This window comes from Impatiens glandulifera, chromosome 5 (assembly GCF_907164915.1).
Source record: "Impatiens glandulifera chromosome 5, dImpGla2.1, whole genome shotgun sequence".
NCBI lineage: Eukaryota > Viridiplantae > Streptophyta > Magnoliopsida > Ericales > Balsaminaceae > Impatiens > Impatiens glandulifera.
The window spans coordinates 25,218,092-25,232,973 of NC_061866.1; the positions used below are offsets into that span (position 1 = coordinate 25,218,092).

The following is a 14,882-nucleotide window of genomic DNA, read 5'->3' on the forward strand; positions in this document are numbered from 1 at the left end:
CATCTTAATACGCTTTATCAGATTGTTGACAAGAAGATTTCAGCTAATGATAGTAGGGATCTTGTTAAGGTTGTCTCGAGAGATGAGGTTAGGAAGGCTCTAGCTAGTATCAACGGTAATAAGAGCTCTAGGTCCGATGGTTTTAACGCAGAGTTCTTCAAAGAAAATTGTTACATCGTTGGTCATGATGTTACAAAAGGGGTGCTTGAATTCTTTAGAAATAGGAAAATGTTAACACAATGAAACGTTACCGTCTTAAACCTTATTCCCAAAAATTCCGTGCTTGAAAAAATACAAGATTTTCGACCCATCTCTTGCTGTAATGTCGTTTATAAAATTATTTCAAAACTTCTCACTAAACTTTTTTAGAAAGTAATTTCTAAGATTGTTAGTCTAGGCCAATCTGCATTCATCCACGGTAGGTCTATATCGCATAACATCCTTCTAATGCAGAATATTCTTTAGGGTTATAGGAGAAAGAATATATACCCGCGGATCGTGTTTAAAATTGATATTCGTAAGGCATTTGACTCTGTTAATTGTGGAATTATTCATGACTTTATTGTGGTTTCTGGTTTTCCTAGCATTTATATTGATTGGATTATGTAGTTTGTCTCTACCTCCCGTTTTGTAGTCTACGTTAATGGTGTACACGATGGCTACTTTATGGGCAAAAATGGTGTGAGGTAGGGAGACCCTCCCTCTTCACTCATCTTCGTATTGGTCATGGAGGTCTTTGAGAGTGTCTTAACGACATTCCGAAAGAACCGCCATTACAAATTCCACCCTTTCTGTGAGGAGGAGAAGATTACTCACTTGTGTTTAGCGGACGACCTATTCTTACTTTCTCATGCTTATGTTGATTCCATAAACACTATAAAAGATGCACTCATCTTCTTTTGTAATATTACATGTTTAATGAGTAATGTAGATAAGAGCTTGGCATTTTATGGTGGTGCGGATGAGGATACTAATGCGCAGATTCAGAGCATTATGGGCATTAGCGAGGGGTCTTTTTCGGTTCATTATTTGGGAATTCTACTCACGGAGAGGCATATTCAATTCGTTCATTACAGGCCGCTTATTGAGAAAGTCAAGAACGCAATTATGGGTTGGGATGTCAAGAAACTATCTTACGCGGGTATGATCGAATTGGTGGGTAGTGTGGTCATGGGGCTGATCGTTTATTGGTCTCAACAAATCATTCTTCCTAAGAAAGTTATGCGTGAGCTCGACACTTTATTACGTGACTTCATTTGAGGAAGCCATGGTCGTGGGGGAATAAAAGTTAAATGGTCTGATGTGTGTAAACCAAAAGATGAAGGTGGCGTTGGATTGAAGAGTTGTGTTGAATGGAACTGGGCTGTTACCTATAAGCACTTATGGGCGTTACAAAAAAAAGGATTTCTTATGGGTTAAGTGGGTGCACTCGCGGTTTATGAAGCGGGAATTAAGTATTTGGACGTGTAGAATAACCGATGACATGACTTGGTCCTTGAGAAAGATCTTGAAACTCAAAAATAGCATTGGTTCGATTTTTGATATCCAAATTGTGAATGGGTGTGGCACTCTCTTTTGGTACGACCCGTGGTTCGAAAACGGGCATTTAATCAATAGAGATGAATTTCGATACTTGAGGATTATAATGGACTATGCGGCTGCCACGGTTCATGACATACATGGGGGGCTTTGGAGTTCGACTATTACTCAGCTTTTGGAGTAAAGAGTTGTTGATTACTTGAGCGGAATCAACCTTTGTGATAGGGCCTACGTCCACTTGTGGAGAGCGGAGGAGAATGGGAAACTCAAGTCAAGTATGATTTGGAACGTCATAAGGGAGAGAGGTTATATCGTGAGCTAGGCTTCTCTTGTGTGGTCTTCAAAAGTTATTCCGAGACACCGATTTATTCTTTGGCTGTTTTCCGAGGTAGACTTAGCATCCGTGACCGTATTCTTGCTTACATGGATATTCCGGACGCTAATTGTGTGCTTTGTAGTGGGTTCGCGGAGTCCATTGATCATCTTCTCGGGGGCTGTTTTTTTGCTAAGTCTATTTGGAGGTTATTCACACCATCCATGAGGATTGTGCAATTATTGGAGTCTGGGGAAGAGATTAAAGTTGCTTCCCAAGCTTTTGTTTAAAGGTAATAAATTTCATGCTAACGTGTTTAAGTGTGGATTTGCTTCCATCGTTTATCGTGTGGACCGAAAGAAACTCAAAGGTTTTTGGTAGAGTTCGTCGAAGCATCGATCATGTATGGAGTGACATTGTCTTTGATTGTGATGCGCTTATTAGGACATGGAGACGAATTCCCAAAGCGGGAGTGGAATTTATGTCACGCATGGAAGGTTGATTATGAAGAAGTCACGTCTTTGAAATGTTTTAAAGTGAGATTGTTCCTTTTGCGTTTTTGTTAGTAATTCATGTATGTTATGTTTGGATTATGTACTTATTTGATTACTTGAACTATGGTCTAACTTTCTAGGTTTGTTAGAAAGTTAGACGGAACTATGTCCAATTTTTCCCGTTTTAGGGATTTTTAATAAAATGACACTAAGTCGTTTTTCCAAAAAAAATAAATCTCTCGATGTAATAAAAAAAGGTAGACTTCGAATCTATGAGTAAAAATGATCTTTCATTTTACTCTGACTTGAACTTCAAAACCAAACACTTCTTAGAAACTGAGGACGAGATTGTCTCCACTACGGAAAAGGCAATCGAAATCAATTTAAACACGACCAACGATCCTCGTATCGTACTGATTGACCAAAGTTTAAACCCCAAAAAATGTCTGGAGATTATTGAGCTATTGAAAGACAACAAAGACATCTTCGCTTGGTCATATAAAGACATTCCATGCATAGATCCAAAGATCACATGACATCATATTCCTCTATATCCTAACGCTAAGCCTGTGAAACAAAAGCTCAGATGGATGAAAGAGGAAGGCGTGAATAAAATATGGGAAGAAGTCCGAAAGCAAATTGAAGCTGGATTTCTTGAGTTTGTGAAATATTCTACCTAGATTGCTAACATAATCCCCATCCTAAAGAAAGACGCAATATTACATGTGTGTAGATTATCGGGATCTAAACAAGGCCAGCCCTAACGATCACTTCCCACTACCATACATCAACATACTAGTTTATCATGCCATCGATCATGAATTGTTATAATTCATTGACAGATTCTCATGATACAACAAAATCCTAATCGCCCTACAAGATAGGAAAAAGAGACCACATTTATAATAGAAGTACAAACTTTCTATTAGGGTCATGCCTTTCGATCTTATGAACGCGGGAGACACTTATCAAAGGAAGCCTCTATGATCTTTCATGACATGATCCACAAAGAAGTGAAAGTATTTGTCAACAATATAATCTTCAAATCGAAGAATCAAAAACGACATGTCCTAAACATTGGAAAATTTCTGCAATGAATTAGGAAATATCTGCTACGACTCAACCTAAAGAAATGCACCTTCGATGTCAAAGCTTGTAAAATTCCAGGCTTCTTAATCACATAGAGGGGCATTGAAGCCGATCCCTATAAGATTGAAGCAATAACGGCTACGCCAATCCCTCGAAATGAAAGAAAGGTCCGCTGAGTTTTGTGTAAATTCCAATTCATTAGCCCACTCATTAGTAAACTTACTATGAAATGTGATCCACTATTTAAGATGCTGAAGAAAGATTAAAAATTGTATGGGATGAAGATTGTCAACTAACCTTTAACAGAATCAAGGATTACTTATAATCCTCTCTCATACTCATGCCAACATGAACCGGCATTCCTCTTATGATATACCTTATTGTAACAGACATAACTATGGGAATCCTATTAGCTCAAGGCAACGAGGATAAACACAAAACGACTGTGTGCTACATTAGTAAACGAATGACTAGGTGTGAACTTAATTACAATCCATCTGAGAAAATCTGTTAGGCCTTAGCATGAGTCATCAAAAGAAAAGGCTAAAAAACTACATGTAAGCCCAACCCATCAAGTTGGTATCAAGAATGGACCCAATCTATTTCTTGTTCCAACGAATTCTTCTATTACCAAAGCTAGCCAAATGGATGATGATGTTATCCAAATATGACATAGACTATAAGGTACATAAGTTTGATAATGGAAGCATTATTGCGGACTTCCTTGTTGATCAACTCGTCATTGTTGAGAAATGGTGAAGATAGAGTTTATGGAAGGATCGTTAGTGTCGAGCGCGATTCTCCGGTGTTCCCCTGTCTCATCGGAAAAGAGGATCAAAGCGACGTTGTTTCATTTAATATGAAACGCGTCGTTGCGATCTATTGGTGGTCCATTAGACGTTCAAGCGTCTAAGCTAACGGACTTGGTGTCCCGTTAGTTGATCATGTGTGGATCCGGGCGCGCATTGCTTTGGTTACAACCAGTTACGCGACGTGTTCATGGGCGCTAAATGAAAATCCAATGGATAAAAATCCTAATGCATCCGATTTCTTCAATTTCGGTCACATTGCATCACCGGTTCTTATTTTTAATAAAACAGTTAATTGAAATCGAATTTTTAACCCTTTTTTTTTATTTTTATTCACCAAATTATATTATTTGGTATTTGACCTAACAAAATCCCTGTTAGAATAATATAAATTATGTTTATTTATTTTATTTTTGGATATTTTGAGATATTTATTTAATTATATTAGATATAAATTACATATAATTTATGTCTAAAATTATAATTAAATTATTTCAACCTTTTTGGGATTTAATTTGGGTAAAATAAATATAATATTTTAATTTCAAGTTATTTTTATTTTTTTAATTAATTTTTCTATTTAGAATTTAATTATCATAATAATTAATCTTAATTTAATTTTATCTTTTTCTTTTTGATTATTTTGAATTTAAAAATTTAAAATATTATTATAAATTATTAATATTATTATAAATTGAGATAGGTCATAATTTGACGTTAACAATTATCTAATAAAATAATATAGTTTTAATTTATTTATATTTTCTTTATATTATTATAATTATTCAATTATGATTTATTTTTCTATTTTAATTATTTAATCAATAATATTCATTAATTTAATTGAATATTTATTAAATAATATTTTAAACGTGATCTTTTGATCATTAATTTGAAACCGAAAAGATATATTTTCAAATTATAATATAAAACGATATTTCGCATTAAAATTATAATTATTTGATTAATCTTTACAACGAAAGACGACATGTTAATTTACTTAATAAAATTGTGAGACAGCCGGTTAAAATCATTACATTTTTTTGAACATGCAAAAACATAACTAAATTGGGAAGTTATAATTTGTTTCCTTTCAATTGTTGGATGTGATTAGTTTATTTTTATTTATGTGTTACTATCCTACATAAGAATTTGTTGGTTGTCTTGTTATTGATACAATTAAAATAGTATGATTTTTTTTTACATTATAATAAAATAATTAATAGATTAATTATATTATAAATTATTTGAATTATAATAAGTTTTAATATAAACAAAAATATTATTTTATTAGAGTAGCTCAATTCACAATAAAATATTAACTTCATAATTTTAAGTTACAAGGGAGATAATAATAATATTATGTAACCATTAATATTAATTTAATACATAAACAATGCCACCAACATAAATATTATTACAAAAATGAAATGAACTAAAAATATTTAATCTGTTTGATTGTGTAATATGTATGTAAGTAAAACATTGATATAGGACCGTCGTCAACCTGATTAAGATTTTTGTCAAGCTTCTTACGTGAAAACGGTTAACCTCCTTCCTCTAAGACTCTTTCCCTCATCTCTCTTCTCGATCGGCCTTAATTTGTTATCTTAGCAAGCACATGCACATCCACATCCACCACATCATCGTTTCCATCCGTCTTGTTTGTTTTCTCCGTAAGCTCATCCATGGAAGATGAGGAGGCATGGCTGGTAATTGTATCAATGATCGATTGATTGATTCCTCGACACAGCCTCACTTGTAATTGCTCCTCCTTCCTCTTCTCTCTCTCTCGATTCATATATTTGATTTTCCTTTTGAACAAGGTATTATGAATCTTCTTCCATTTTGTATTTTATATCTCATTGGATTCATCATTCCGGTTTAGTTTACGATCGAAATCCTATAGCATGGAGATATCAATTCAAGGAATTGTAATTAAATCCACGGATTCCCTTTGATATATAGTCCAAACACCATCCTTGTACATACATATGCGTCTACATTTTATCTGGATTTTTTTGCATATAGAGTAAAGAAAACCCTAGTTAGTGTTGGGTTAATGAATATCGATGGACAATTCTGGCCCATATAACCATCTCTACGGTGGATACCCTTATGATCCCTACTCACCGCCGCCTGTATATCCTCCTCCCCCTAATCAGCACCCATACCCACCTTCAAACCCTTCTCCTTATCCTCTTTTCCATAATCAACCTCCTTATCCACCACCTCCTGGTTATACATTACCACATTTTAGTCCTGTAAGTTATGGATACCCAGTACAAAATCCACCTCTTCCAAATAATGATAATAATAATGATAGTTCTTCATTACATTCCAATCATTATACCACTCCTTCTTCCCATGTATTGCACCATCAAAGTGGCTTCCATCGTCTTTCATCAAAATCCCGTCACAGTCCGTCTAAATCAGAAAGCGACTCTAGTAACCTTAACTTGTCTAACTTTAGGCACAATCAAGTAGATAGCACATCCACAACAAGTGAACGTGATTGCGCAGATGGTGATCTTGTTCCCATCTACCCGCCTGTTTATCCACCAATTGATGATTTAAATGATTTGCTTTTGCTTGAGAATTCTCAACCTAGGCCAGAATCATCATCACCTTTTCCACCATCTGCTGCTGCGAAAGCTTCCAGTAGTGCAACTCTTCGTCATAGTTTCGGCACAAAATATGATAAAAAGTACGATTCTCCAGATCGCATAGATGGGGGTGGCAATAGGCTATCATTGAGCAGTTGGGAGTCACCTAACTCAGGTCCAATTTCTATTCCATCTGTTCATCCTGTCCTAAGCCATTCAATGTCGTTTCCTCATTCCTCAATATATCGACAAAATTTGAAGATGGTGTCAGTTGGTCAGAATTCTTCAGGAGCCTTACTCCTACATGGAAACCTAGACATTTGGGTGTTTGGAGCAAGAAATCTTCCAAATATGGACATGTTTCACAAAACAATTGGAGATGTATTTCAGAAACTGCCAGGGAATGTGAGCAACAGAATTGAAGGGACAATGTCTCACAAAATCACCAGTGATCCCTACGTATCGATTACAATAGCAGGTGCAGTAATTGGCAGGACGTTTGTGATCAGCAACTGCGAAAATCCTCTTTGGCAACAACACTTCTGTGTTCCTGTAGCCCATAACGCTTCTGTCGTGCAGTTTTTTGTCAAAGACAGTGATGTTGTCGGGTCCCAACTTATAGGAGTTGTGTCTATTTCGGTGGAGAAGATAGTTTCTGGAGCAAAGATTCACGGATTCTATCCAATCCTCAACACTAATAAAAAGCTTTGCAAAGCCGGAGCTTCTTTAAACCTCTCAATGAAATATACGCCGTCGAATCAAGTAAAGATGTACCATCTTGGAGTTGGTCCTGGTCCTGATTATCCTGGAGTTCCTGACACATATTTCCCTCTGAGAAAAGGTGGGAAGCTTACACTTTATCAAGATGCTCATGTCCCCAACGGTTGTCTACCAATAGTGAATCTTGATAATGGAACGGATTATGTACATGGGAAGTGCTGGTATGATATCTTCTCAGCTATAAGCCAGGCAAGAAGATTGATTTATATTACTGGCTGGTCAGTTTGGCACAAAGTTAGGCTGATTCGAGATGGAGGTACTGCATCAAGGTATAGTTTAGGTGATCTACTCAGGATGAGATCTCAAGAAGGTGTTCGAGTACTCCTTCTCATATGGGACGATCCCACTTCAAGAAGCATACTTGGCTACAAAACAGTAAGTAATTTACCTTGTATCTAAAAAAATATAGAGCATGTTTTCTCTTGTGCTATGTTATATCTATGTCATCTAGTTTGTGTATGCTTATTCAGTTGAATATAGAGATTGATCCTTTTATATACATAGACCTTTATGCTTAGAACTGTTTTCTCTTTTACCTTTGCCTCTTCCAAACCAAGAGTTAATACTAATTAGTTCATGAACCCTAAAAAAAAATACTATATTTGTAGAAAACAATAATTGGATGATTGGAATTGAAATTGACATTGGAATTCTAATTTCAATTCCACGAGAATTAGCATTGAATTACAATTCAATTCCTATGTTTGGGAAAACTTTAGAATTGTAATTTAATCTTAATTTCTATGCTTGAAAAAAAAAAGAATATAATAAAAATCATTTTAATATATATTATACCTTTTTATTAAAATATTGGTTTTGACACAAACAATTAAGATACTTCAAGTGGTAAGAGAATTTTTTAAATTTCGATTTTCTTTAAAAAATAATATCGGTTCAACAAGTTAACTTTATAGATTAAAATATATATATATATATCGATTCGACATTTTAAATTTCTAAATTTAAAAACAAAATATTGGTTCAGCATATTAACTTTTTTAATATATATATATATATATATATATATATATATATATATATATATATATTCAAAATGTTAACTTACTAAATTAAACAATAAAAAAGACATCAGTTTGATATTTTAACCTTCTAAATTAAAAAAATATATATCTCGATTATAAACTTTAATCGTGTTTTAAATGATAAAATAATAAATTATTTTATTATAAAAAAACATAAATTAAAACAATTAAAATTCTAGACTAAAAAGATTGCAATTGAGAACTATAAAATTATCCTAGATTGAATTCTATTAGAAATCTAATTCCAATTCTATTTTTTATTATTTAAGGGTCTACCAAACTTAATAATTGGAATTGGACCTTAATTCCAATTCTAATGTCAATTTTACGGTTAACACCTAAGTAATTACCCTTATCTAAAAATAATGTTGAGAATGTTCTCTTTGTCCTACAGTAAATGAAAATTTATACTGTTATCCAAGTCATATATATAGTTTGTATATGCTGATTGAGTTGAATTTAGAGATTGATCCTTTTATATACAGAGACCTTGTATACTTAGGACTATTTTAGCTTTTATCTTTGCATCTTCCAAGCCAAGAGTTTAATACTACAAGTTCTTAAACCCTTCCCAAAATACTATATTGCTACATAAAAAGATTAAAAGAAACATCAAGAAGGAAAATGATTTACACTAATATTTATCCTAATTGGTTTGACAAATTGAAAATTAAGTGTTTAATATTGAATACTAAATTTTAAGTGCTAAACTAGTTATGTGTCTGGAAAATAAATGTCAAACAAATCAGATGAAAATATCTAAATCTTAAGGAATTGATATGTAGTTTGGTTAGATAAAATTTGAATTAATGCTTAAAAAGTACTTAAACAGTAATTTACACTTATAAAGACGTAATTTGATTTATTTTCGGATGTGAAAGTTGTGATTTGGATGCTCATATTATATTACTGAGTTAAGTTATCATAACTTACCAAACTACGTCAAATACTAACTTAATTTGGGTTGAATCTAAATAATTAAGTGATTTTAAATAAAATTATTAAATGAACTTTGTTAAAATAAACACTTTATCCATTTAGATTAAGTGATAAGGACTTATTAAAAATGTTATTAAAGTAATGAACTACACTTATTCCTCTCTGTTTCGGGAGTGTCCTTCAGAACATCTCAATTATATTTATATGTTCCATAATGGCAAATTTTCAGTTTAAAATGTGGAGAATGCTTGCTTTCTTATCATACCAAATTATTCTAATACAGGATGGGGTGATGCAAACACATGATGAAGAAACCCGCCGTTTTTTCAAGCACTCCTCCGTGCAAGTTATTCTTTGTCCACGCATGGCTGGAAAGAGGCACAGCTGGGTCAAGCAGAAGGTATAGCATAAAGAAGTGATGCTCAAACTTTTTATATATCAATTTACATTTACATCATGGTTACTGTTTTATCAGTCAGTACTTCTTCTTTTAAAAAAAGATCAACTTTGTGTTATCAGTCATTACTAAAATGCAAATTCTGTTCCATTTTGCTTCAATTTTTTTCTTATCAGGAAGTTGGAACAATTTATACCCACCACCAAAAAACAGTTGTTGTGGATGCTGATGCTGGTAACAATACAAGAAGAATTGTGGCTTTCATTGGGGGTCTTGATCTATGTGATGGCCGATATGATACTCCCCGCCATCCTATATTTAGTACTCTCCAGACTGTGCATAGAGATGACTATCACAATCCTACATACACGGTAACATATTAACCATTTTTTCTTATGTACATAAATTTATTGGCAGCTCGAAAATCTGAAAATCTAACTTCTCGATTTCTACAAATATATCATTTAAGCTTTGTTTGAAGCTGCATTTGATGAAAAATGTTTGTAAAATATACCAAATGAGGTTTAGCATAGATAAATACAAATTATTGCTCCTACTAGTTGGTCCAATATAAATAACTGACGATTTGAGTTTTCTGTATGAATAGGGGAGTGCTGTTGGCTGTCCTAGAGAACCGTGGCATGATTTGCACTGTAAGATTGATGGCCCTGCTGCCTATGATGTTTTGACTAACTTTGAGCAACGATGGTTAAATGCTTCAACAGCTCATGGAATTAAAAAACTGAAAAAATCTGATGATGCTTTACTCAGAATAGATAGATTGCCTGATATTATGGGGCAATCCGATGCTCCATGCTTAGGTGAGGATGATCCGGAGAGTTGGCATGTTCAGGTATTTAATAACACATGGACAAAAAGCATATATGATACCATAGATACATTACAAAATTGAGATAAATAGTATCTTGTTTGGGGGGACATTTCTTAACTGCAGATATTTCGTTCCATTGATTCGAACTCAGTCAAAGGCTTTCCAAAGGATCCCAAGGATGGCACTTCTCAGGCAAGTGAATATATGCATCTTTTACTTAGTAATTTATTAATATGTTCTAGTTAGCATGTGAATGAAAAATATCTTTCTTTTAAGCAGAACTTGGTATGCGGGAAGAATGTCTTAATTGATATGAGCATACATGCAGCATATGTGAAGGCTATTCGTTCTGCACAAAGATTCATCTATATTGAAAACCAATATTTCCTTGGATCCTCATACAACTGGACTTCCAACAAAGAATTAGGTAAGAAGCATAATTTTCTTTGGCAATTTGGAATTTCTTGCCTGTACCATAACATTACTTTTTCTTTTGCTAAATGTGTTTTACTCTGACTCTACAGAGAATAATCAAAATTTTGAATTTTATCTAACGAAATGGAAAAATGTGATAAAATATTTTTCCATCCTTACAATGGAATAACAACTACAAGCATAAAAACATCTGCAGTTGTTATTCCATAAAAAAATGTTTTTACGCATGTAGTTGTTAATCTACCATGTTTTGCTCTTCTCCATCCATAAAAAAAATGAATTCATCTTCCCATCCTTTCAAAGGCGTTTTGCATTGTATAGGACAAGTGAATATTAGAGATTGTGTTCATGTCTGCAGGTGCAAACAATCTTATTCCAATGGAAATTGCTCTTAAGATTGCTGAGAAAATTAGGGCAAATCAAAGGTTTGCAACTTATATAATTATCCCTATGTGGCCTGAAGGTAATCCAACTGGCGCAGCCACACAAAGAATTTTGTTTTGGCAGGTATCAACTATTGTTAAATAGATATATATCTCAGGTGTACTAATTTTATTTTGTTCATTCATTCAATATGTAAAAATAATACAAGTCAGACATAAATATTCTATTTGCAGCATAAAACCATGCAAATGATGTATGAGATAATATACAAAGCTTTACTGGAGGTTGGCCTTGAGTCTGCTCATCATCCACTCGATTATCTCAACTTCTTCTGCCTCGGAAATCGTGAAGCTGCGGACTTCAGTAACATTCCAATCATTGATCATTCCAATACAACAAGTTCTCCACAGGTTCTACCTATTGTTTCAGACACAGTACCGTAATGTTTAGGATCTGCTGCTGCTACTAAAACTGTTTGTTGTTTATGACTCAGGCACTCACTCAGAAGAACCGTCGGTTCATGATATATGTTCACTCTAAAGGTATGATAGTGGATGACGAATATGTAATTATTGGGTCTGCAAATATCAATCAGAGATCCTTGGAGGGCACCAGAGACACTGAGATTGCAATGGGAGCCTATCAACCTCATCACACGTCTGCAAGAGAACCTCCTTCTCCGCTTGGACAGGTAAGATGTCCCATATCGAAAAATCACATAAAATATAAACTCCTTATATCTATGAGACTTATAACTTATATATTCTCACAAGATAAGATAATATCAAAACTGAACAAAATGTCATGTGGGTCACTTCTAGAGTCCTAATCAATGACGAGACTGATAAATTAAAGAAATGTGGGTGATTTGATGGGCGTTTTACAGATTTATGGATATAGGATGTCACTAATGGCAGAGCATCTTGGAATGTTGGAGGATTGTTTTATGGAGCCGGAAAGTCTTAAGTGTGTCCACAGGGTTAGGCAACTAAGTGAAATGAATTGGAAGCAGTTTTCAGATGAGAGAATTACACAAATGCAAGGACATCTCATGAAATATCCGGTTGAAGTGGACAGGTGTGGTAGGGTGATGCCCCTTCCAGGACATGAAATTTTCCCAGATGTTGGTGGCAAGATCATCGGCTCATTTCTTGCCATTCAGGAAAATCTAACAATATGATTCCTGTTTTTTTTCCCTATGTGGGGCAAGAGAATTTGCTTTTTCAGATGTGGGTGGTTATTGGACCTTTTTATTTGCTTTGCTGATGCAGAATTGATCAGATCTCTTTTTGTTTTAAAATTGAAGGCAGACAGTTTCAATCCATCCATAGGATTCACACACATAGCTAGTGTTGTTGTATTGTATCTCTTCTTTTTTATTAGAATTGAAACAATTAGATATGTCTATTAATCTTGTGAAAATATGAACTATAAGATGATATGATATATAATTATCATTGATTCATCAAACATCTTCTCCATTCAATCCAATTTCTTTCTTCTCTGTAATGGGAATGTGGTGGTGACTCAATGTTTCTTTAAAATGAGTTCATTTATAAACAATCACAGTTTATAATAAAGTATGATACAGTTAATTGGATACACTTTTCTATTTGCTTCTTTTTTATCCACTAGTGATAGTTTTTTTGGGTGGAAGAGTATTATACAGACGAAAACAAATGAACAAAACAAACCAGACTTCAGAAATGTCTGCTCTACGATTAAAAAAGAAAAAGAAAAACATTCTCCATTTGCTCCAAGGAAATTTAAACCCTATTTTTTTTAAACATGAGAAGTGATTCAACCATTCATTCTTTGATTCGGATTCAACCATTCATTCATTGAAGAATCATCACTCTAATGTCCTATATTGTCTTAAGTTTACAATCTATTATGATCCAATGTATCATTGAAGATGTGCATCGTTAATAAAAATCAGATTTATTCTACTTCCATATTTCTTATCTTGTTTCTTCTTATGTTAGATGTCTAATAAGAAATGCATACAAAAATCAAATTGTCTAAATAAACCATTTTTGTATACTTCTTCATAATTAATATTGTTTTAATCAAATTAAGCAACTTTACAGGAAACACATACCAAAAAAAAAATACTAACTTATATAATTGTAACTCTAAATATAGTAACTACTCTTAAAAAAAAAAAAAAGTAATGATAGAGGCAGCGACTGTGGCAGCGACTCCCCTATGTGGCAGCCAGGCTAAAAAAAAATATTAAAAAAAAATCAGCACGCACTCTTTTTTCTTTTGATCAAATCGATCAAATCATAGTTTTGGCTATGATCAAATCATAGTTTTCTCCTATTATCGAAGAATATCTCATATCATCGAGCTTTAGATTTCTTTATTTATAAAAAAATCCATATCGAAGCAGACGAATGCGAAGAAGACGATCGCAAAGAAGACGGTAATTTCTTATAAATTAAATTTTAATGTTATTTAAACTGAGCTGTAATATGTTCTAAAAACTAAACTGTCTTATAAACTGAATATAGTGTGTTTTAAACTGAACTGTAATGTTATATACACTGTACTGAAATGTCTGATAAATTAAAATATAATGTCATTTAAACAAAACTGTAATGTCTTATAAATTGAATTTAATGTTATTTAAACTAAACTATAATGTTTGTTAACACAGTTTCTCTATTATTTCTTTAGCTTCATGGACTAATCATCATCATCCCATCCCGATGTTCAAATCTCCACTGTAATGACTTCTTATTTCGAAAATGAGGTTCGTGAATAGTATATCACTTATGCCCAATCAAAGGGTTTCGGTATTTGTAAGGTAGGAGCAAAGAATTGTCAGGATGGAAAACAAAAGTGATTCTCAATTGCATGTTCTAAAAGTGGTGTATTTTCTACAAAGGGGGAAAATATTTTACAAGTTAGATCTTGCACCAAGAAGAATTGTAAGGCTAAGATAAATGTTGCGGTTAGAAATGAATATGCAATTGAGATTACTAGTGTCTTCCATAAGCATAACCATATTTTTAGTCCGAGAAAGCAGAGATATATTACATCTCACAAAGTTCTAGATCCAATTGCAAAGTGAAGATTAAAATTAAACGACGAAGCTGGAATTATTTTGGCAAAAATGTTTCAATCATTTGTAGTTGAAACTGGAAGTTATGATAATCTGACTTTTTGATGAGAGAAATTGTAAAATCTATATTTCAGAAGTTAGGCGGTTAAGAT

At 33.4% G+C, this 14,882-nt stretch overlaps 2 protein-coding genes across 2 annotated transcripts; both read left to right on the forward strand.

Annotated features, from left to right (window-relative positions):
* Positions 1–726: 726 nt before the first annotated feature.
* Positions 727–1,260, forward strand: LOC124939137. Its single transcript, XM_047479646.1, has one exon. The coding sequence runs from the start codon at positions 727–729 to the stop codon at positions 1,258–1,260; it is 534 nt and encodes a 177-aa protein (XP_047335602.1).
* Positions 1,261–6,270: 5,010 nt separating this feature from the next.
* LOC124940399 (phospholipase D gamma 1-like) lies at positions 6,271–13,202 on the forward strand. The gene is made up of 10 exons (XM_047480912.1): positions 6,271–8,005; positions 9,896–10,012; positions 10,186–10,380; positions 10,617–10,862; positions 10,965–11,033; positions 11,121–11,268; positions 11,635–11,783; positions 11,894–12,070; positions 12,154–12,351; positions 12,547–13,202. The coding sequence occupies exons 1-10, from the start codon at positions 6,317–6,319 to the stop codon at positions 12,838–12,840; spliced, it is 3,282 nt and encodes a 1,093-aa protein (XP_047336868.1). The 5' UTR covers positions 6,271–6,316; the 3' UTR covers positions 12,841–13,202.
* Positions 13,203–14,882: the final 1,680 nt, after the last annotated feature.